Source organism: Hemitrygon akajei, chromosome 31 (assembly GCF_048418815.1).
Source record: "Hemitrygon akajei chromosome 31, sHemAka1.3, whole genome shotgun sequence".
In the NCBI taxonomy this organism is placed as follows: Eukaryota; Metazoa; Chordata; class Chondrichthyes; order Myliobatiformes; family Dasyatidae; genus Hemitrygon; species Hemitrygon akajei.
In genome coordinates this window covers 13,490,858-13,514,306 of record NC_133154.1, presented here as the reverse complement: position 1 = coordinate 13,514,306, position 23,449 = coordinate 13,490,858, and the positions used below count along the sequence as shown (strand labels likewise).

At 41.6% G+C, this 23,449-nt stretch overlaps 1 protein-coding gene across 1 annotated transcript; it reads right to left on the bottom strand.

Annotated features, from left to right (window-relative positions):
- Positions 1-123: 123 nt before the first annotated feature.
- On the bottom strand, positions 124-22,087 carry LOC140719159 (desumoylating isopeptidase 1-like). Its single transcript, XM_073033575.1, has 6 exons — positions 21,873-22,087; positions 15,912-15,933; positions 15,738-15,807; positions 14,526-14,635; positions 9,518-9,640; positions 124-6,985 (listed from the first exon to the last, which is right to left on the bottom strand). Exons 1-6 carry the CDS (start codon positions 21,955-21,957, stop codon positions 6,895-6,897), a joined length of 501 nt encoding a protein of 166 aa, XP_072889676.1. The 5' UTR covers positions 21,958-22,087; the 3' UTR covers positions 124-6,894.
- Positions 22,088-23,449: the final 1,362 nt, after the last annotated feature.

Below are 23,449 nucleotides of genomic sequence, written 5' to 3'. Positions count from 1 at the left end.
GTAAACAGATTCCAGCAAAGAAGCTAATCTCTTTCCAATTAAGCATGTATCCATTCCATTAGTTTTCACTTTCAACTTAAGTACTTGCATTAATCATGAGCCTTAAGTTAATTGAACAGTCTCTTTTAAAATCTTACTGAATTTATTTTGGAAATATTTATAAATTATTTGCACAAAGATATGGTGCATACAGACATTATTGCTTACATCACACTTACCAATGTAGAGTTTGCCATTCAGATGTTAATATGATAAAATCAACAAATGTATTTTAAAAATCTTTATTGTCCTTGGAAATGGTAGATTATGGAAAAATTAAAAAGATATCTCATCAAAACACAACAAAACAGTGAGCAGCACTGAATGCAGTTTATTTGAAGCAAAAACAAATTTACAAACTGACATTTAAAACTCTCCTGGTTCCGAGGAAACAAGTTGGAGTGCAAAGCTAAAGTATAAGGAACATTGTAGCTGGAAGGAAGGGCCACAAACTTCAGAAAGGTAAAGCAGATCACGTGCAGTTCAACGTGATGTGGAATGTGCATCGTTTAAAAACACTGCTGTGCAAATGATCGATCATATAAGCATTCTGTCAGGGCAAGGCATGGAGCACAATTCATTCAGGACGTTTCAGGCAGCTGGATATACAGTAGCTTCTTTTCAACAAATTAAAGAACAATTATACAACAAGTACAGCTTTTCTCAATCTCTATGATGCCATGAGAATTTGACCAATCTTTTGTATCAAAACTGAAGGTGGAAACAACTCGTCAGCCAACCACAATTTTCATTCAACACTGATTGAAACCCACCATTTTTAATGTTCATTTACCACATAGCTTCAGCATTAAAACTGTTCCCTGGATGTGAGATTAAGAGTTCAGGTGACTAAAATGTTGTGTTTACACCCTACTTTATTTCACATTCTAATAGTACAGCAACACTGCAAGCTCAGTGCAGATTCAGATATTTGATCTGATTGTTACTTCATTCTCAGTGTGTGGATGTTGTGGGTGAGGAGAGCATTAACTGGTCCAATTGTCTTTCAACTGAGAACTAACTAGTTAGAGCGTATGTGTGACACTGGCTGAACATCAGCGAAGTATGGCAGAGATTTGTTCACTGGCAGGTCTAACCTAGCCATGAGGGTGATGTTCCATCGGTATACTACTAGACTAGATCTAGTAGTAGGATCGTGGCCAGCTAAGTCAAGGAGGTAAGCATACCTTTGCTACTTTGTAGGTTATGCCACTTCGGGCAAAGGCTACACCCAACGAGGACGCCGGCAGCAGGGCGTCTGATGGTGTCTGTGGCAGATGAATCCAAAAGGGTCGATGGTACAGCCACCTTGGTGACATGCAGAGGAACCAGAGTGCTGGTCAACAGATGGCATCACTAGACTAGTTAGTTGTCACTGTGGGGCAGCTTCCTTATCTGCTAAGTCTGTTAGACTCCTGTGCACCACTTAGCATCAGATTTGGAAGCCCAGAGGGACTGTATGGTGGGGACACGACACCGTCTGTCTTACTACTCTGCAAGGCATGTTGGAGTAGAGTTTCTGGATGGTATGATAAACGTGCCTGCAGAGACTGAACTCTCAACACAGTCAACATCGAAATCGATGGACAGCCGAAGAAGAACTACTTAGGGCAGTTCAAGAGACATTGATAGGTTTCAGTGTATTGACAAACACACAGGCCTTGATCTAAACCACCATTCTCTTCAAGTATTGTGCCAAAACTAGTAGCGTTCTCCCTTTTCTGTAGACATCTGTGAGCTAGAAGGGTCAAGCAAATGGTGAAACTACTCTGCAGGAAGTTAGCACCGCGTCCCCATGGCAGTCTCTAGCAGTAAGTGGACAGTTTAACCTTCCAGGTTTGCAGGAGGAAGCCAGGACACAGCTACAGCCTCCCATCGCAGTGCAAGATGGGAGAAGATGGACCCTGCCCATTACAGTGCGAGTTCATTCGCAGGAGACTGAATCAAGAAGTGAACTGCGTAACAACTACATGAACCTGACTGAAGAGTTTCTGAATTACAGTCATATTACTCCACAGATTTACCTTGGATATTCAGCAACTACGTTTCACTGTTTCATTCTGTTGGTGGGGGGGGGGGGGAGGAGAAACTGTGCCACTACAACAGTTGCATAGGGTACAAATTAAACAATAATTCTGTCTATGAAAGGCAGCTCCAAACCCCCTCCAGGGCGTTTCAGAATGACAGGTGTCCCTTTCAGCTCCTTGGCAGTAATCGTGGATGCTCACTGTTGCAGGTGAACATGACAGCCATGTCACTTCACAACCAGCAGACAGGAGCTACTCCCAGCTACAAGGAACATAAGCAATGTCAGAAAGTGTCCATCCTTTCCATCAAGACAATGCAGTGAGGGGCATTCAGATTCAGTGATGAAATTAATACAACACAAAAAAATTAACAAACTGTAATCTGCACAAAATGAACTGCTAAACCCGACAGCCTGGGGAAGAATCAATATAAATAATGGCAGATTTCCAGCAGCAAGCAGCTTTGTAACATAACTGAGTAATAGGATACTGAGAAATCACCATGTTTTCAAATCAGCAGCTAAAGGAGTAATCATGACATTAAAAATTAAATAAACACAACTGAAAGCGAGTCCTTTGTAAAAGCACAATTGCAAGGTGAACTGCTACGGATTTGTAGTGAGAGCCAATGAATTTGAATGGATACTGCGACTTGGCAATGGATTTGCTTTACCCCATCTTCCAACCAATGCCTCTCAAGAACAGCAAATTAAATTTTCTTAGTAAATGCTAAGAATATACTTTCCATGTCTTTGAGTTTAAATGGACTTGAAACATTATAGTCTGTTACTTTAAGTGATATTGAATCATTGGTTTACAGGAGCTAAATTCTACCAATTGGGGCCACTGTTTAGATACAAATATTTATTAAAAGCGGGCAATATTTTTGATAAAATCCATAACAGTAAGGATACAAATTGTAATCCAATTTAGTCCAGATAGTTGTGGTTTTGTTTGACTGTATCAACCTGAAACACTAACTTGTGTTCCTCTCTTCACAGATGCCAACTGACCAAATGAGTATTTCCAGCATCCCTCCATTTCTGTTAGGAAGTGTGGGAGTAATAATGAATACCAGTATTTAAATCCTGACTTTATGCACAGCTGCAGAGCATAAAAACAAAACCTCAATAGGCTAAGCTCAGATACCCTCCTCTCCCCTCAACCTGCTGTTCTATAAGCAGTAGGAGCCCTTGAAACACTCTTGGCACATAGGACCGTGTACAGATAGCTGATCTAGAGATAGCTATGGACAATGAAGGAGGCATTTTACATCATAGACTTTAGGATTTACATTGAAACTTTCTGCTAGATGGCCAAGGTAAAGCAATCTTTCAAGACACCAAAGCTGCAGCTGACAAACATTATTAACTAGATTCTTGGTTTTCACCTGCAGCCTGGTTTGCAAGCATTGCACAGGCAAAAGCTCAAAAGAAATAACTGTTTCTTTCATGGTTTCTCCAAGGGTGTAAGATCACACTTACCCAGTTCAAAGTGAACAAGGTCACAGACCAGTTTCCACTGCAGGGCCCGTGGGTAAGCTGCCATCATCTGTCTCCTCGCACTGGCTAAAGGGACTGATCATCCTGTTATGTTGAGAGAGGAATTTGTATTGATAGAGGCGGAAATGTTTTGCATCAGCGGTTAGTAACCCTTAGTGTGGAAAACAAAGCTTGGAAGGAGGAAGCAGTACGAGATTTAACAACTGAACTGACGCAAAAAGAAAATGATTTATAATTAATCATGGAATTCAATAATATAGGTGATTCCAACCCGTAACAACTTCTTTCCCACTCCTACAATGCAGCAATGCTTTGCCATCACACGCAATGCACGAGTTTCTTACGCTGCCCTTAATAAGCCAAGCAATTAGTTCCAGACACCCCAACGTTGTGAGAAATGAGACTCAGCGGTTTACTATCTACCGTACTGCAGTGGGCTCAAGTTTTAGCTGGCGTTTTAAACTGGTCTGGTTTACAGCTAAGAAATTTAGCAGATACCATCAGGATATTGAGAGCAGACCTACAAACCAGGAGACAAAACCTACTTTCACAGAAATCATGTAAGTATTATTTTCAATCTAACAAGCTCCAGTACATATTTTGCTTAGACCAGAGCCATTTGACAGGAAGCACAGACTAGTTCCAGGTCTTGTCATTTCCAATTTATAATAGCTTGCCTGCCCTCACACAGTACACAGGAAAGTCTTGTATATCTAAACGCCTGCTGCCATTTAGTCATCAAACAAGTTAATCTAGTCGGGAAAAAAAAGGCAGAGGTAACATGATTAGCAACAGAGCCTGCAGTTTCTGCTTATTATCCATGTCAATTTACAGGTCTTCACATGGAGAGTGGACAACCTAGGAAATAGTTCCAGCGTGTCCTGCAACATTTCTCTAGCACCACAAGGGCTGAGCCTACAGATTGGCAATTAATGAACGCCCCTGACCTAGACTTTGCATTACTCTACAACACCAAATTAGCACAGTCTAAATCAGAGTAGATATTGAAGGCTGTGATCTTGATGGTCTCAAACTGTTTGAATTCAACCACTGGAACAGCTTTTGGTCTGTTTATTTAACAGATAACTCTGGCATAGATGGTCCCAAGCCCAGCTGCAAAAGGTGGGCTGGGCATAGGGCTAGCAACCCATCCCATTAAAAAACCCAGAGTTACAGAAATGCCAACAGAAGCTTTGAAAGCCTCACCCAGGGAGTGGAAGGATCTTCACCTAGGAAATGTATAAAATTGTATGGTGAAAGTAGAAACAACATGGCTGATAAATCTTCGGCCCGGAACTAGGGCAGCCCATGCCCCATTTGGGGTGACGGGCTTAAGAAGAATTTAACAGTTCTTAAAAAGTACAGGGAATGATGAACTCCCTGCTCTGTGCTTAACAGGCTGGTCTCCAAGTGAATTACTATTAATGAAATGCAATCAAATGGTTAAAAACTGCCTCCCAATACTTACACTGGACAACAAACATTTTGCTTCCTGAACACTTTCAGGTGTTTCTTATGGATTTTGGGTTGCTGATCATGAAAATCACCATGAAATTTCCTATTACGCAACTTTTTTTTGAAATTGCCTGTATTTGTTATTTCAAGTCATAGATCAAGTCAGAATAACTGATGCCAAGATTAAGGGAGGCATTTTTGTTGGTCAATAAAACAAACAGGTCATCAATGACGGGTAATTTGAAGGATGTCTAGTGGGACCGGAGAAAATCACACGGAAGGCATTCAAGGATGTTGTTGAAAATTTTCTTGGCAACTACAGAGCACCGAACTGCATGCAGCTGGTTGACAACACGCTTCAAGCATACAAAACCATGAAGTGCAACATATTATGAAAGATTAATTTCCTGCATTCCCTTTTTGATTTCATCCCTGCAAATCTTGGCGCTGTCAGTGACGAGCATGGTGAAAGGTTTCACCAGGACATTGCGGTCATGGAGAAATGATATCAGGGCAACTGGAATCCATCAATACTGGCTGATTATTGTTGGACACTTAAGCAAGAAACCTCAGACACTGAGCACAAAATGAAAATCATCAACAAAACATTTTTAGCTTAGTTGAACTATTGCAAAGCATCAGCACTGTTATATAATTAAATGCATTATATTCAATAAAAGTTAACAAGTAGTCTGAAATTATATTTGTGTTCTGCTTCAAGCAGTCTATCATAATAAAAAGTTTTGAGGAAGCAATGCTTTAAAAAAAAAGGTTGTCCAGTGTTATCATCCACCAGGTAGCCAGCTGAAAAGGAAAGGAAAGCCTGCTTGTTTAACTGGGAACCACCCTGCAGTTCTGGACAGCAGAAACAATGGGCGCAAACTGAAGGTACAGTAGCACTGAACAATAAATGATTATGAGGTAGTCTGAAACTTGGAGACCTGGCCTGACTCCATTCTTCAACCAATATATTATCGGTATACAATACACATTCAAACTTGATCAGTGGAATAAGAGAGTTAACAAATAACAAAGCTAAATAAAGAAATAAGTTGAACCCAAGTACTGAGATTTGCTCCAAACCCAACAGGAATTGTGCTATGAACAGTGCATTACCAGGATGTCACTGGGACCCAAACACTTAAAACTGCCAAGAAAATGTACCAGAAGGAAAAAAAAGGCACTCAAAAATCAGTGCCACCTTCAACAAGATATAATAATGGACAAGTTTCTGAACTGGGGAAATAGGAAGTGACAAAGGAACCCGAATGAGAGAGCCTAGAGCAAATTTCACAAGTGTGGTACAAATGGCCTGCAATTTGAGATGAGCAATTAAGTCAATTATACGACATGGAAAGTGCAGTGACTGAAATTACATTTCCCTTCCCCATATCACTAATATGCAAAACATTTAATAAATAAATCCAGTGACTGGAAAGTTATCCATTGCATTGATTGATGCACTGACAATCATACTGGCACTACAGTGGTTAAATACTAATATGTCCATGCTGGTGGTACGTTTCAGGAATAATCCAGAGGACAGGTGGTGGTACAGATAAAATTATTGTATTGCAAGAAAGAATGCAATGTCTCAAATGCCTATTAACACAGTTCATTCAAAGACAGCTAACAAAGGAGCAAGGAAATTAGAATATTGCACTGTAAAGTCAGTAAAGTATGTATATGCACATTTTAAACAGCATTTTAGAAAAAAAATCTCTACCACTTTTTGACTGTTCTACATATGTTAAGTATGATGAAAGATACTTGTGAAAGGAAATCTTCATTTTTCTCGATATCACTGCTTAGTTCTGCGAGGCTGGTGACCACATATTTTCCGCAGACAGCAACACTTTGAATTGGTTTAATTAGCTTTGATTATTTTCATTGATACTGGTTCCTCCATTTGGCTGGATCTGAACAGACTCTAGGATTGGCTTAATGAGCTGCCCAAAGGGACTGAAAACAAAAGGAGAGGAACACAGAAGTTAGATGTTATCCCACCCAATGAGCCTCTGCATCCAACACATCATCCTCCACAACTTCCACCAAATCCAAAGGGATCCCACCACCAAACTTATCTCCCCCTCCACCATCTCATTCCACAGGGATCACTCCCTCCGTGAATCCCTTGTCCATTCGTCCATCCCCAGCAAGCAGCCAAAGTGGGACAGCTGCCCGTTCACTCCTCCCTCAGCTCCATTCAGGGCCCCGAACAGTCATTCCGAGTGAGGCAACACTGCTGGGGTCGTCTATTGTGTCCGGCGCTCCCAATACGGCCTCCTCCACATTGGTGAGACCCATCGTAAATTGGGGACTACTTCGTTGAGCACCTCTGCTCCGCCTGCCCCAAGCAGAACTTCCTGACAGCCCAACATTTTAATTCCAACATCTTGGTCCACAGCCTCCGCTTGTGCCAAGATGAAGCCACCCTCAGGGTGGAGGAGTAACACCTTACTTCCTGACAGCCCAACATTTTAATTCCAACATCTTGGTCCACAGCCTCCTCTTGTGCCAAGATGAAGCCACCCTCAGGGTGGAGGAGTAACACCTTACTTCCTGACAGCCCAACATTTTAATTCCAACATCTTGGTCCACAGCCTCCTCTTGTGCCAAGATGAAGCCACCCTCAGGGTGGAGGAGTAACACCTTACTTCCTGACAGCCCAACATTTTAATTCCAACATCTTGGTCCACAGCCTCCTCTTGTGCCAAGATGAAGCCACCCTCAGGGTGGAGGAGTAACACCTTACTTCGACTGGGTAGCCTCCAACCTGATGGCATGAATATCAATTTCTCTTATCCCTTCTGTTCCCCACTCTGGCCTCGTACCTCTTCTCACCTGCCCATCACCTCCTCCTGGATCCCTCTCCTCCTTCCCTTTCTCCTATGGTCCACTTTCTTATCAGATGCCTTCCTCTCCTGCCCCTTACCTTTCCCATCCACCTGGTTTCACCTATCACCTTCCAGGTGTCCTCTGTTATGAGTGATGAACAGTTCTGATGGACAATGGGGTGCAGAGTTACCCATCCCCCCTCCCTGCGAATCACGAACCATTACTGTTGCTATGCTGCTCATGAGAGAGAGAGAGAGAGAGAGAGAGAGAGAGAGATGAAAAACATGCAAGAACATCTGCTACAGATAAGAGGGGAGAGAGACTTGTTGATTTACTGTATTATGACTTCTGCAAGGGTCATTTCTCTTCTACCATTTTGTCCATTAACATTCCTCAGTGGACTGCAGGAGTGGGTTGGTTTGATGGACACAGTCATTCAAAATTGATTGATAGCTGAGACCCCGTGAGTAGGGATAAAAGACAGCTCTGGAGAGACACCCTCCAGACACACCAGTGGACACTGATTGAGTGTTGGAACCCACAGGAAAGGTGGGGGCATCGGAGACTGAACCAGGAGATCGGTCAGTTAAACTCACAGTGTTACAGCAGGGCTGGTGGGGACTTGTGTGTGTGTGTGTCCACTCATGCCAGAGTGACGAGTCCACCACGGAAGAACGGTCTAGCTGAATGACAGAGGGGTCATAACTGAATGGCCACAACGACACTACGGATTAAGAAAGGAGTAAAAGGTTAGCCTGCCGCAACAGTTGCTGTTACATCTCGCTCGCTCTCTCTCCCCAACGATTACAACACAACAATCATATATCTACCTCAGCACTCATGAACTGAACTGAACTTTATACTTTTCTATGACAATTCATTTACCCCTAGACATTGATAGAGCTTGTTTATTATTGCTTATTATTATTCCTACACTTTTAGGTTTATTATTGCCAACTTGTGTTATATATATATTTTCATTAGTGGTATTGTTTTGCTTATTTTACTAATAAACACTTTTGAATATAGTACCACCAGACTCCAACGGATTCTTCTTTCTCTGCTGGTCAGACACCCAGTTACGGGGTACGTAACACCTCCTTCCCCACCCCGTCTTTTTATTCTGGTGCCTTCCCCCTTCCTTTCGAGTCCTGAAGAAGGGTCTCAGCTTTAAATGTCAACTGTTTATTCCTCTCCATAAATGCTGCCTGACTTGCTGAGTTCCTCCAGCGTTTTGTGTGCGTTGCATCTGTAGACTTGCTCGTGTTTAGATTTTATTGGTTACTTTTACTGTTCCATTCAGAAGGCACAGATGCTTTGCTGGGCCACAGGTAATTCAATAGCATCTTGCCTTGACTGAATGCAGGGAATATTGCTGGTCTATCCAACAATAAAGGGCCATCGCAGCTGAAATCTACACAACTTGTAGCAAGGATCACTGGACTGTAGTCAGGACTGGAAATCAACACAGGCTGATAAACGGACTCTCCCTGCTCTAGCCCAGAGTTAATTACAGTGAAGGCAGAAGGCCTATTGGTCTGTTTGCATCAAAAGCTTTTCTAAGCCCTTTGAGACTCTTGCAGTGTCCCCACACAGATCAATGCATTCAGAAGCAAAGAAAAATAGTGGAACAAAACTAAAAGTACAAGCACTCACGTTGATAAAACCTCAGAAGGTAGGTCTGTGATATAGGATGGAATCTTCTTCCCAGTAAGAAACTGGGCCACTTCGTTACTGAATGTATTGCAGTTATGTTCAAAAAGTTTGTAGCATTCTCCCCTGCGTGGTGAAAAAGGGTGAAGTTAAAGATTTCACAGAACAGTTAATCAGTGGTAGGAAGACCAGAGATCTCATTGAATACCATAACACAGGATCAAACTACTTACTCAACAGCAATAAATCTCCAGATATTGTCAGACTTCAGATGGATAAATGGATTAACTTTTGCCTGCTTTACTTATCAACAAATTTGGGTTCACTTCACATAACTTTCATCAAAATTAGAATTAGGAAAAAAACTCAAAATGTGTTTAATAAGATGAACAAAGTTACATTGTGGCTAATAGACTATGATTCACAGACAGTATAACTGTGGCCAATGGTGTGAACACAATTCTCAGTGAATGGATATACGAGGAACTGATGTACATTTTACCAGTGCACTGAACTACAGACGAGAACTACACTGAAACCGTGAACAATAGACCAAGGACTAAGACCTTACCTATATCAAATCAGGGCATTGACAATATAAGCTAGGGCCTATAGGTTTCACTTATGATAGAATAATGCTAACAGGTTTAAGAGGAGGCATACATCATCTTGAATATAGATTAAGGGTGATCTAATGAAAGCATTTAAGATGATTAAAGGATTTCTTTTTTGCAGGCCGGTGGTAACGTGGCAGTTGCAGCAGACTTTGAGGTGAGTGATCCTGGATTCAAATCCAGCCAGCTCCTTGCACACTTTCCATCTAGGCTGGGTGGAGCTAGCAACTCGGCCTTGTAAAATAAAGGTAAAATGCTGAAGAAGCGCCCCACACGCCAAGGACACGGAGAGGAACAACAAAGGATTTTTTGTTTACAGAGCAAATTTCCACTGTTGTTCTTGACTTTACTCAATCACACTGAGAGTGGATAGCGAGAGGAAGAATAAAGGTCAGGTGGGGACTACACGGTTCCGGAATATTAAGTGTAGTAGAGAAAGGTGAGGCGGAACAAGTGATAAGCAGGACACATGTACAGAGGGATGGTCTGACAGAACATGAAGTTAAATGTGTTGAAAGAATAAGTAAATTTAGGAAGGACAACAAAATTCTAGGGGCGTATAGCCCGATGGGAGTTCGGGGAGCTGGGTTAAGCACAATAGGCAGCGATTCAAACAGAGAGAGGAGAAATGGGCTAAAAATTCTATATCTGAATGCACGAAGTGTCAGAAATAATGCAGATGAGCTTGAAGCTCAGGTGCGAATGGGTAACTATGATGTTGTTGGGATAACGGAGACATGGCTGCAGGGAGATCAGATCTGGGAAATGAATGTACAAGGGTATACGTGCTATCGTAGGGACAGAAATGTGGGCAGAGGGGGTGGGGTGGCCCTGTTGGTGAGGAATGAGATTCAGTCCTTTGCAAGGGGGGACATAGGGTCAGGAGAAGTAGAGTCTGTGTGGATAGAACTGAGGAACAGTAAGGGCAAAAGGACCCAAATGGGTGTTGTCTACAGGCCACCAAACAGTAGCATGGATATTGGGTGCAAGTTGAATAGGGAGTTAACATTGGCATGTGGCAAAGAAAATGTCGCAGTAGTTATGGGGGATTTCAACATGCAGGTGAACTGGGAGAATCAGGTTGGTGCTGGACCACAGGATAGGGAGTTTGTAGAGTGCCTAAGGGATGCATTCTTGGAACAGCTTGTACGAGAGCCGACCAGGGACAAGACTATTCCCTGTTTAATGTGAATAAGTGTGAGGTTATCCACTTTGGGAGTAAGAACAGGAAGGCAGATTATTATCTGAACGGTGTAGAGTTGGGTAAGGGAGAAATACAAAGATCTAGGAGTCCTTGTTCATCAGTCACTGAAGGTGATTGAGCAAGTGCAGCAGGCAGTGAAGAAGGCTAATGGAATGTTGGCCTTTATTACAAAGGGAATTGAGTACAAGAGCAAGGAAATCCTCTTGCATTTGTACAGAGCCCTGGTGAGACCACACCTGGAGTATTGTGTACAGTTTTGGTCTCCAGGGTTAAGGAAGGACATCCTGGCTGTAGAGGAAGTGCAGCGTAGATTCACGAGGTTAATTCCTGGGATGTCTGGACTGGGCTTGTACACGCTGGAATTAAGGAGATTGAGAGGGGATCTGATTGAAACATATAAGATTATTAAGGGATTGGACAAGATAGAGGCAGGAAATATGTTCCAGATGCTGGGAGAGTCCAGTACCAGAGGGCATGGTTTGAGAATAAGGGGTAGGTCATTTAGGACAGAGTTAAGGAAAAACTTCTTCTCCCAGAGAGTTGTGGGGGTCTGGAATACACTGCCTTGGAAGGTAGTGGAGGCCAATTCTCTGGTTGCTTTCAAGAAGGAGCTAGATAGGTATCTTATGGATAGGGGAATCAAGGGATATGGGGACAAGGCAGGAACCGGGTATTGATAGTAATTGATCAGCCATGATCTCAAAATGGCGATGCAGGCTCGAAGGGCCGAATGGTCTACTTCTGCACCTATTGTCTATTGTCTTTGACATTTGGACAAACTGTGGAACACCCTCCTCAAATTCTACAAATTTCCTTTAGTGAAGTCACTAACAATGAGGCTTGAGCTACTGGATCAGCGGTGACTTCAGGGCGCACTTCCTCACAATGATTACTGGAAACTTGGAACTCTCTTCGGGATTGCATCAACTGAAACTTTCAAAAGGAAAACTGACAGGGTTTTTTCAAGGGAAAAATGTTAAAGAAGAATGAAATAGGATGGGTGAATGAAGCCACGAACATACATGAATTTTAAATCATCTGCTCATCTTTTATTGTCCAGTCCTGCTGATTTCCTCCAGCATTTTGTGTGTGTTGCATGAATTTTAAAGGATCAGATTGGATGGGCCAAATGGTCTACTCTTATTCCAGTATTCCTTTGTATGTTTTGTACAAGTCAAGAATAAACTCCCTGGTCCCATCCTTGGTGAGACCTGAATATTCTGACTCAACAGGACTGCCTTAATATGTTCTTAGTACACAAACAGAGATGGCAATTTGCACAGAAACTTAAACTGCATTTGTGAATAGTTTGGTTGCTTTATTCCAGAAGGACTGAAAATAAAGCAAGAATAATCAGAAGTAAGGGGGTTATACCCACTAAGAACAGGGTAGGATTTTTTTTTCAGTAAAGTGAAACGAGGGTCAATCCGAAAGGTTTCAAAATGTGTATTGATATATTACTGTCACATGCACCAAGATTCAGTGAAAAGCTTGCCTTGAATACTGTTCATACAGATCAGACGACTACACAGTGCATCACACTAGAGTAAGGTGAAGTAATAATGTCGAATAAAGTGTAAAAGCCACCAAAAAGTACAGTGCAGATAAATGATGAAGCACAAGATCATTACAAGGTAGAGAATGAGGCCAAGAGTCTATCTTATACAAGTACAGGACATGGAAAGATATTCATGAGAAACTAGTTCTAGAAGCTATTAAGAAAAGGAATTTGGGAGAAACTAGAAAGTGGTTAGAATCTGGAATGGCTGTAATGAATAGGAAAGCTACCAGGAAACATGAGAGAAAGCAGGGCACGTTGATGGAGCTCGAAGACGACAATACTTTGGGTGCACAAACCTTTGTGAACCTGCAAGAGTGAAAACTGGATTCTACCTGTAAATATTTTAAAACAAATACTATTCTAAGAAAAAAAAAAGATTTGCTAACTTTGTGATACGGGCTGAACAAGGTGATTAAATCCCAGTATTGACACAAAGGAAATCTGCAGCATTTAAAGCAATTTTTGTGAAACCTTCTCACGTGTGTCAGCATTTTCAAGACTATAATTGAGAAACCCAATATCTGCCGTTTGGTCTTGCATGGCACAGCAATTCCTCATTGGCAGCAACACAAATATATTGTGACACATCACTTTGGTAAATTCTATAATAGATTAATTTGGTTCGGGAAGATGGTTTTGGGAGTTGACATTCTTGTGTTAGATTTGTTGTGCAGGGAGGAGGATTTTGTTGTGTTTCGTGCAGGGCTTGATTATCGTATTGCCATTCTTTTTATGCATTGTGGGGGGTTAGTGAGTTTACTGTTTCTCTTTAATTCCGTGACTTCCATGGTTTTCCTTGTTTTGTGGTTATCTGGAGAAGAGACTCAGTTGTATACTGAATGCATACTTCGATAATAAATAAACTTTGATTTATAAATACAGTAGATGACAAGTGGTATGCATAAAAACCAGATTTTCTTGGATGTCTCATGGATTGTTTTGGGGATGTCTGCAAACAGTAAGAATTTCAGATTCAGTTTATTGTCGTTTAGAAACCCCAAATGCAATGCAGTTAAAAAATGAGACAACGTTCCTCCAGAACGATATCACAAAAGCACACGACAAAACAGACTACACCAGAAAATCCACATAAAGTTTGGCAATCCCCAATCCAGAGTCCGAAGAGGCTGCTGCGTATTAATATCGTGCTGTATATACATCTCTGATATTAAATTGAACCATTGAAATAAACTGTACGGATATATGCTTAAGCATTGGTCATACTGTTGGCAACTTAAAGTTTGGATGTCTATATGGTTTGTTAAAGATTTTTTTTAAAGAATAACTATTTGCCACACGTACATCAAAGCATACAGTGAAATGCGTCACTTGTGTAGGGGATACGCTGGGGCCAGCCCAGAGGTGTTGCCATATTTCCGGCACCAATAGAGCATGTTCACAACTTACTAACCCTAACTTGTAGGTTGTTGGAACGTGGGAGCAACCCCACACGGTCACGAGGAGAAATTTCAAACTCCTTACAGGCAGCAGCAAGAATTGAACCCCGATTTCACAGCTGGCCTGCTGTAAAGCACTGCATTAACTGCTACGCTGTGCCACCCATTGCTTTTCAACACAACTAGGCCTACTTTGCTTGCAAGCAGAGAACACAAAAAACAAGCAGGAACTAACCTGAAGGATGATTCTCCCAAAGATGATAAATAGTCCATGATTAACTCCTCAGTCACTTCTGTGGTGCCGAGATCAATGACAGAGTCAGGTGGTCCAAGTAATGTCCCGCCCTGGGAATCAAATAAGACAAGTCACATTGGACACTATGGCATAAAATAAAAGTACCTACAAAGTATTGGTGTCAAATTTTAAGTGAGAACGGAATTGGAAGCATTGTACAAAAGGAAGTTAGCCAAAAAGATTTCAGCAATACCAGTTATGAAAACATCAAAGTAGCTCTCCCGATGGAATGCAGAAACAAAGACTTCCAGATTTCTTTATGACGCAGCAGGAAGCCGCTTAGCTCAATGAGGCTCTCAGAGCAATCCCATCAATCCCATTCCTGGATTTGTTTCCCTACAATCTACTCACAATTCACAGACTTGTGCTGACTTAGTTGATCCCAGCTGAGCTGTCTACTCAATGCATTTGTTGTTCCTCTCCACGCCTTCTGGCACATCGGGTGGCAACCTTGTGGTTTCTGAAGCATTTTTTTTACAAGGCCGAGTTGCTAGCTCAATGCTCAACCCAGCACGGATGGAAAACATGCAAAGAGCCGGCCAGATTCAAACCCTGGACCTGAAGTCCGCTGCGGAAGCCACTACACAACCTGTCAGTTGCTCAATGCTCCAGGGAAGAGGAAATTAGCTAGGGTTCCTGAATTTGATAGTTTACAAACCAGAATTACTTTGTTTATTTGAACACAAAAAAGGTGCTAAAAGATACGTAGACAACATGCAGGTGGACATTGTTTGCTGAGAGGAAACCGAGGTGGAAAGGGGGTGGGGAAACAAGCTCCCATGTGTACAGAGAAACAAGTGGGGGTTGGTGCCACTAGCACTTTTTATATCTGTGATCACCAGAACAAAGCTCCACAATGGAGAGAGTGCAGACCGATTCCTTATAGACACCAAGATTGTATGAGGTAGAAGCATGTGGCAAGCATCTATTACCTTTAGAAAATAATGGGTGGCCCAGGGTCATTATTGCCCAAGTGGGCTGGAGGGGAATTTTGTCCAGATGTGGTCCATTTAGCTAGATGTCAGGGTTTCTGTCTGTCAGGAGCTAGAGGGGAAAGGGCTTTTACATCAACAAGAAAATCAGCTGAAGAACAGAGTGAGTTCATTTTGAGGCAAACACTTTGGAAAAAAATATAACAAAGAAAATACTCACTGGCTGACAGTTGGCAATTCCACCTGAACCATAGAAGAACTCTTCACCATTAACAACAATTGCAGTGTGCCTGACAGAAGCCAGATACAATAAACATTTTAATACTATAATTAAAACATACAGATACAAACACATTACCAAAAGAATATTATTTAGAAAATGCAATGAACTCACCATATTCCATCAAGTTGTTTTCCTGTTAAAATAAGAAAACAAAAGGTAAGGCAAACAGCCACTGAGGAACAGAAGTATTAGGATCTTCCTATTGACCCACCTCTCAATTTTACATGACTCAGTTACATCTCACCTAAGCATTCACTGCTCCAAAATCTTTCCCTTAGGTTACAACGTTCTATATTCAAATATTTTCGTAAACCCCTTTACTCATGGTAGGATACTTTAAGTTTCTGTAATGTGGTCAGAACAGTACCCTTTATGATTCTAATGCCACTGCCTTAATCATGAATAACTGCCAGGGTGTCACCACATTTCAGAGGTGGTCATGATTCTGTAAGCAAATGTTTTGCTAAATCTCGCCTTCTTTAACAAAAAAATCAGTATTCGTTTTAAAAATGGGAGGAAATTCGTTCACACGAGGAAATCTGCAGATGCTAGTAATTCGAGCAACACACACAAGATGCTGGTGGAACGCAGCAGGCCAGGCAGCATCTATAGGGAGAAGCGCTGTCGAGACCCTTCGTCAGGACTCCTAGACTGGAGATGGGAAATTAAGTGCTCATCAACTTGAGAAGCCCACATCCCCTTAAGGAATAAATTTTAAAAATAACGAGAAGAGTTGGAAGTAGACAAGGGACTGTAGGTATTTGAAATCCTTTAAAAAGAACTGATTTAAAAAAAGCATGGGATAATGGAACAATGCATTTAGATTTTAATACAGGATTATATATAAGTGAGCACTTGTTCAGGAGGGCCTGGACTTAATTAGCAAGGATAATGACATTGGAGGTGAGAAGGATCAGATGGTCACATATTATTAAAAATATTTAAGCAAAACATGTTATTTACCCTCTAAAGCAGAGTTTCCCAACCTGGGAAAAAGGTTGGGAACCCCAGCTCTAAAGGTAGAACCACTTTTTGACACACGTGCTTTTTGTCATCCTCCACTGCAGTGTCCCATTAAAATGAGAGATTTTATCACAAATGAGGTAGATTAAAGTGTGCCCACGATCTACTATGCCGTCTATGTGGTATCCAAATAACCACCTGCCAAAGTACTCTCGGGCCTCTGGAAGCCAGCACGGTCAAGATCAAAAGTTAACAAATTTCACGTCACATGCCGGTGATAATAAATCTGATTCATTTATTGTCAAAGTATGTATGCAGTGTACGGCTCTGAGATTCATCCTCTCCAGAGAGCCAGGAAACAAAGTAAAACGTGGAAGAAGTTCAAAGGAAAAAACATCAATCAACACCCCCAAAGAACAGCAACACGAACAACTCAAATACCCTCCCCCCACACAAAAAAACCCAAACACAACAAGAATCCCCAAACCCCATCCTCTTACACAAACAAAAACCTAACAAAATATGCCATACAGAAAGAACAGGCTAAAAGCACAAAATATAAAATTCATAAAAGTGAAAGAGTCCACAGTCCAACCCATCAAAGCAGAACTTTGGTAACACCACATTCGATTCAGGGGAAATTTGGGTTATTTTTGCATTCCATGGTCTCATGATTAATACTACACCATTTTTCACTAAGGGCTCTTACTGATACAATAAGCAACAAGAAGGGAACAAACTATAACCATCACCCAAGAATCTATCAGTGTCAGAGTCAAGAAAGCTCGATTACATCGTTCATCTGTTTCACTCAGCTGACTGAAACGTGTATCAAATATACGCCCTTGTCTTTGAAGGATAATGAATAAGAAAACCTGACTTATTTACAATGGATCATGTGATCATCTGAACCCTCTCAGCTCCAATGTCACTCTCCCCAGAAACACAGAACACACCTGTGGATTGTACCTCCAGATTTATTCAATACATTTAATTTACTGAGCCAGCTTCCCCCCCCCCACCCCTCAAGAGCCAGATCTGTTCTCTTAGTACTTAAAAGTATTTCCCCTGTGATTATGAAAGAACTTCTACACAGATGTGGTCATTGAAGTGGACAGTAGGCCCTTCACCCCTTGGGCTTGTTCTACCTTTCATTCAGACCACTGCTGACCAACCAGTTAATTATTCCTCCCCGACCCAACGAACATTTACTCCAATTCTTTGGAGAACGCTGCAGATTTCTCCTCTCCTCTTCTGATTTCACTTACACGAGACCTAGCTCTAATTTTGAAGTGTCCCCATTCTTTATTCCCATAGCGCATACACATAGTACCAACTGCCTATCAACGGTTCAACTCAGAATTCACCCCCTCCCCCAGCCTGCCCTCAATATTAAAGTGCCTATAAGACAAAGATTTAGAAATTGCTTTCATAATTTAACCCTGTGAGATCTCGTGCACTTCAGCCTATCCTCATTGAAGCATTTTTATCAATTTCTCTAACTAGGTTACATGTTTTAAAACTATCTGTTAAAAAAACTAACTGGGCTTCAAACAAACTGGTTATAATGTTGGCGTTCTACATGATCCTGAGCTGGCTGCCAATGCCAGATTACCCCAGAATCAGGTTTAATATCACTGATTAACATCACATTGTGAAATTTGTTGACTTTGTGGCAGCAGTACAATGCAATACATATTAATAGGTAAAAACTTAATTGAAAATATATATACATATACACACTTTAATTCCGTTTTTAAACTAATTGTTCAACTATACAAAATAGTTTTATTTATATACAAAATATATATAATATAGAGACGTGTATATACATAAATATATACACACTATATATAATACACACACATATATATAAAATATAGCTAAATTAAATAATTAGTGCAAAAAATAGAAATGAAAAAGTAGGAGGTAGTGTTCATGGGTTCAATGCCCATTCCATGAAGACTGTTCATTTATGTCTGCAAATGCTAAGTTGTCTCCACTTTTGCCTCCGTTGACCTTCACCAAGACTCTCAACCATGCATTTGTTACCTTTAACCTGAATTATTCCAGGGCTCTCCAGGCCAGCCTCCCATTACCTCCAAAATGAAATTAACCCACAATTGTGTCAACTTCCATTTTAATCCCATTAGCTGTTGTCCACAGTTCTCTCTGAACTACAGTCCCCTTTTCAAACCTGCTGATATCGCCTTCCCTCAAAAGGGTACCAGTTTCTGATCCTTATAGCCTCATAGGCAACCTCTCCTCTGCAAGTCCTTGAATATTTTTCAGCCTTCAAAATCTGTGCTATCTCATCCAAAGTTCTCCTGAATCCCTTTGCTCTGGTTTAGGCCCTTGCAGTAGCACTTTGATGACCCTGCTTGAAATCATTGACAACCTCGTGATTACAACAAAGCAACCTTCAACCACTGCCCCTTTCAGCACAGGCAGCGCTTTGAACAGCCAATTCCATCGCCACCTTCATAACCTACTTCCATCCTTCTACCCAGTCATAGGCAAAGAGTCACTTGCAGTGGCTCCTCTCCCACACTCGCCCCTCTCGTTAAACCTCTCCACTTTTTCCCTCCCTTCTACATAAATTAGATCACAGCTGACCTGCAAAATCAGTTATATTTTTCAGTATTTGGCCAAAATTGTGATCATCACAATTGTGTCTATTCTTGAGATTTTGTAACATTTTGCTTGACAAGGGAAGTGTGATAGATAAGCGTGATAAGGGAGAGTGATAGATCTTTGCTGTTTTAAGGATACTATAAATGTTATTGTTAAAGTTAACAACACATTTTATCTCACTCAAATTTCCTGTTCTTGCAGACGACAGATTTAAAATGTTCAGATGCCCAGCTCAATTTTAACCCTCAAGATTCCTTAGAATCTTACATCTGTATATTTGATATTAATTCCTTAACCATTGGTGAACATCATTCAGATAATGCCATTTTAAACTCTGAAATTGTCACCAAATTTCCTTTAAATGAATGATTCTTTTAAATGTACGTCTCTTACCAGTCACTTAACTATTTCAAGGTTTCTCTAAGTGACTCTGTGCCAAAAAATGCAGGTACCTGTACCTTCCCGCACCTTTCAAATTGCTCTGCTCATAATTTCTAATTGAAACATTAGAAGTTCACTGCACCACTGCCTAGTGCCAGAACAAGGAAATTACACCACTTGGCCTTTGCCGTGAACCTGAGGCCAAAAGTCACTTCATTGTATTCCTGCCAAGTCATAGCAGTCACAAGAGTCAGTACAAAACAATGCAAGGCTTCTGGTTAATGAGCAGGTAACTGCAGAGCAAAATACCAGCATAAATTAAGGTCTTTTTGATAAAACCATATGGATCCACAACTGGAGGTGAAAATAGAATTCAATAGCTTTCAAACTTTTCTTACAACTTTTAACTTTGAAAACGGTGAGGAAATATTATTGAAAGGGATTCGAAGAACATCTTACAGAGCGCTGCCTGAGCCAGGAAAGCAGACATCAGTCTCATTCTGTGAATTTTTTTTTAGTTTAGTTTAATCTTTATTATGCCTTTCAATTCCTCTTCTCATTGCTACTATCAGGAAGGAGGCACACAGGCCTGAAGGCACAGACTCAATGATTCAGGAACAGTTTCTTCCCCTCTGTCATCTGCTTTCTGAATGGACATTGAACCCACGAACACTACCTCACTACATTTCAAAAAATTATTATTAAAACAGGAATAACAAGTACTTTATTGATCCCGAGTGGGAAGTTCTTTCGTTACAGCAGCAACATTTAAAAACACTTTTAGCAGCGTACAGACTTAATAAAGTATAGAATGATATACACAATAATAATGTCCAAAATAATAACACAGACTATTGTACTATGACTTTTGCACTTTAACTATTTTATATATGGTTTAATTTAACTATTTTACTGCAATTAAGGTTTTCTCCCTATATTATCGCCTATTGCATTGTACAGCTGCCACAAAGTTAATTTCACAGTATGTCGGTAACATTTATTAAACCTGACTCTGATCAAACATCTGAAAACATTTTTAAACACATTTCATTGAAAAGTAGAGAGACTGTTTCAGAGCCAAACTTAGTGGCAATGTTGCTCCCAGCACAATCTCACACTAAGCAATGATTCTGCAACTTTGGTTCAGGATGGTTGAAAGGGAAACGTTGGTGCTGGCCTGAGAGAGAAAAAAACAGAGGTCTTCTTTCATGTTATTATTGAACACAATGACTATTCTGTGAATACAACACAGCTGCTAAAATTTGTGTCAGTAAAATTGCAAATGACTCACACAAATCACTTTTCACTCGAGGGGGAGAAAAATCACTAGATGTTAGGGCTTACTAGACCTTACTGCAATGTTCTAGCTTCCTTTTCCATCAAAAACATTAAGAAAGGATTGTTGGGATCAAACAAAATTGTATTTTTCTCCCTCGTGCAGAGTATTTCAAGCAAGACGGAAAGGGGGGAATTAAAAATAACAAGTCACTGATATTAAAGGAAATTCCAGAAATACAAGACAGTCCTGGCAGCTTTCTACTCATTAGTTTGCTCTTGATAGAGCTTTGGTCCAATTTCAGCTTCTGAGGAAAAGTTGCTGGCTAGTGAAGTGTTCACACAGGAGTCACCAGATAACCTTCTCATCTCTTCAATGCCTGTCTGTTTTGATGGGGGAGCAAGTGGACCGGCAAAAAAAAGTGGGAGTGGGAAGAGAAGAAAACTCAACGAGACAGTAAGAACAACTACATTTCACACATGGCAGTGTGAACTCCCAGTCCTGCAAAGGAGCGTGATCATTTATTTAAACCTAACACTCACACCTGCTCTGTTAACAGTCTCAGTAACTAAATGATTAGTTACAGGTTTCAATTTCCTTAAAGTCCAAATTAAAACACAAAAATTAGACTGTTGTCAATTCTGACAACTCATCCTTCACAAAAAGCGTTCAAACGAGTACAAATAATTCATTACAAGATAAAATTACATATTGTATTTGCTGCGGCCTAGTGGCGGTTGCCGCCACCCCGGCCTCGATTTGCGGCTCTTGCCGCCTCCATCCATCATCTTGCCGGGGATGGGAAGGTTTCAACTCACCGAGCATCAAGGGGCTGAAGTGACGAGCGAGACCTCGGGAAAGGTCGTAGACGTAAAGTTTGACGGGATGAGGCGCCGTCTCCATCGCGCCGGGGGCTGAGTTGCTCGCTGCCAGCTTCCGCTTCACTCTGTCCGGGACGCAACTCAACACAAACACCGGGGCCCCAGTAACGATCCCCCCCGCATGAAGCGATCCGGACAACGCTGAGCGCCCCGCCCCCTTTCTTCTCGTCACCGCCGCTTGGTCACGCCTCCTGCCCATCAACAGCTCAACCACTCACTGCTCCCTAACGACACGACGTCACAGCCGCTTGGTCACGCCTTCTGCCCATCAACAGTTCAACCACTCACTGTTCCCTAACGCCACGACGTCACAGCCGCTTGGTTACGCCTTCTGTCCAATCAACGGTTCGGCCATACGTTGTAGTCCCGCCTCCGTTAACTCCTCCTGCCCGCCATTGGTTCGGCTCCCGTCTATCGATGACTCAACCACGCCCACACCGGCAGCCCGAAGTCCCGGGAGTCCCGTGCAGTGTTGCAAACTGACAGTATCAATGGCTTTTGCTGGTCAAGGACGCTTTAGAAAACAAGTTAGCGATAGGGGTGGGGGGAAGAAAATTGAACACCAAAGTTGTCCAGATAGCATTTGTTGTAAACCTGGCAACTAGAGACAGAAAAGAAATAAATGCATTGGAACAGAATCAGTTTTAATGTCACTGGCATATGACGTGAAATTTGTCGACTTTGAGGCAGCAGTACGGTGCGATACGTAATAATAGGAAAAAAACTGAGAACTACAGTAATTATATGAGTATATATAGTTAAATAAATAGAAAGAGAAAGTAGCGAGGTAATGTTCACGGGGTCAATGTTCATTCAGAAATCGGATGGCAGAGGGGAAGAAGCTGTTCCTGAATCGTTGAGATAACAGACAGGTATTTCCGCATTTTTTGGAGAATACCAACAAAGAAATTGCCTGCTCTCAACTAGTAATCGTACCCCCCCCCCCCACCCCCCCGTCCATTTTGCCTTCTTCACTTCTTTGATAAAATGTTGTCTAGGACTTGCTTCCACAAATACATCTCTTTCCTTAGAATCTTACCTTAACACTGCCGTTGTTTCATCCATTCCCTTTAATTTCACTCATTGCCTCTCCCCCCACCCCCCCCATCTTCTCACTATCTCAGTTCTTGGGCCTGAAATGTCGACGGTTTCTGCTTTCATAGATGCTGTCTGACCTGCTGAAGTTTTCCAGAGGTTTGTTCCTATTTCAGATTTCTACCAGTTTGCAGCTTTTCTTGGACTTTATACTTGAGATTCAATATTTGCATCCAAACTTGCACATGACAAAGAAGGGCTGAGTAGTGGTCAGTGCAATTCCCGCTGCTGTCTGTAAGGAGTTTGTACATTCTCCCTCGGACCACGTGGGTTTCCTCCCACGTTCCAGGGGTGTCTGGGTTAGGTTGCTAGCACGCTATGTTGGTGCTAGAAGTATGGTGACAATTGCAGGCTGCCCTCAGCACTACAGATCGAAATTGCCACCATCTACGGATTCCTAAGAGTCAAGGAAACGCAAG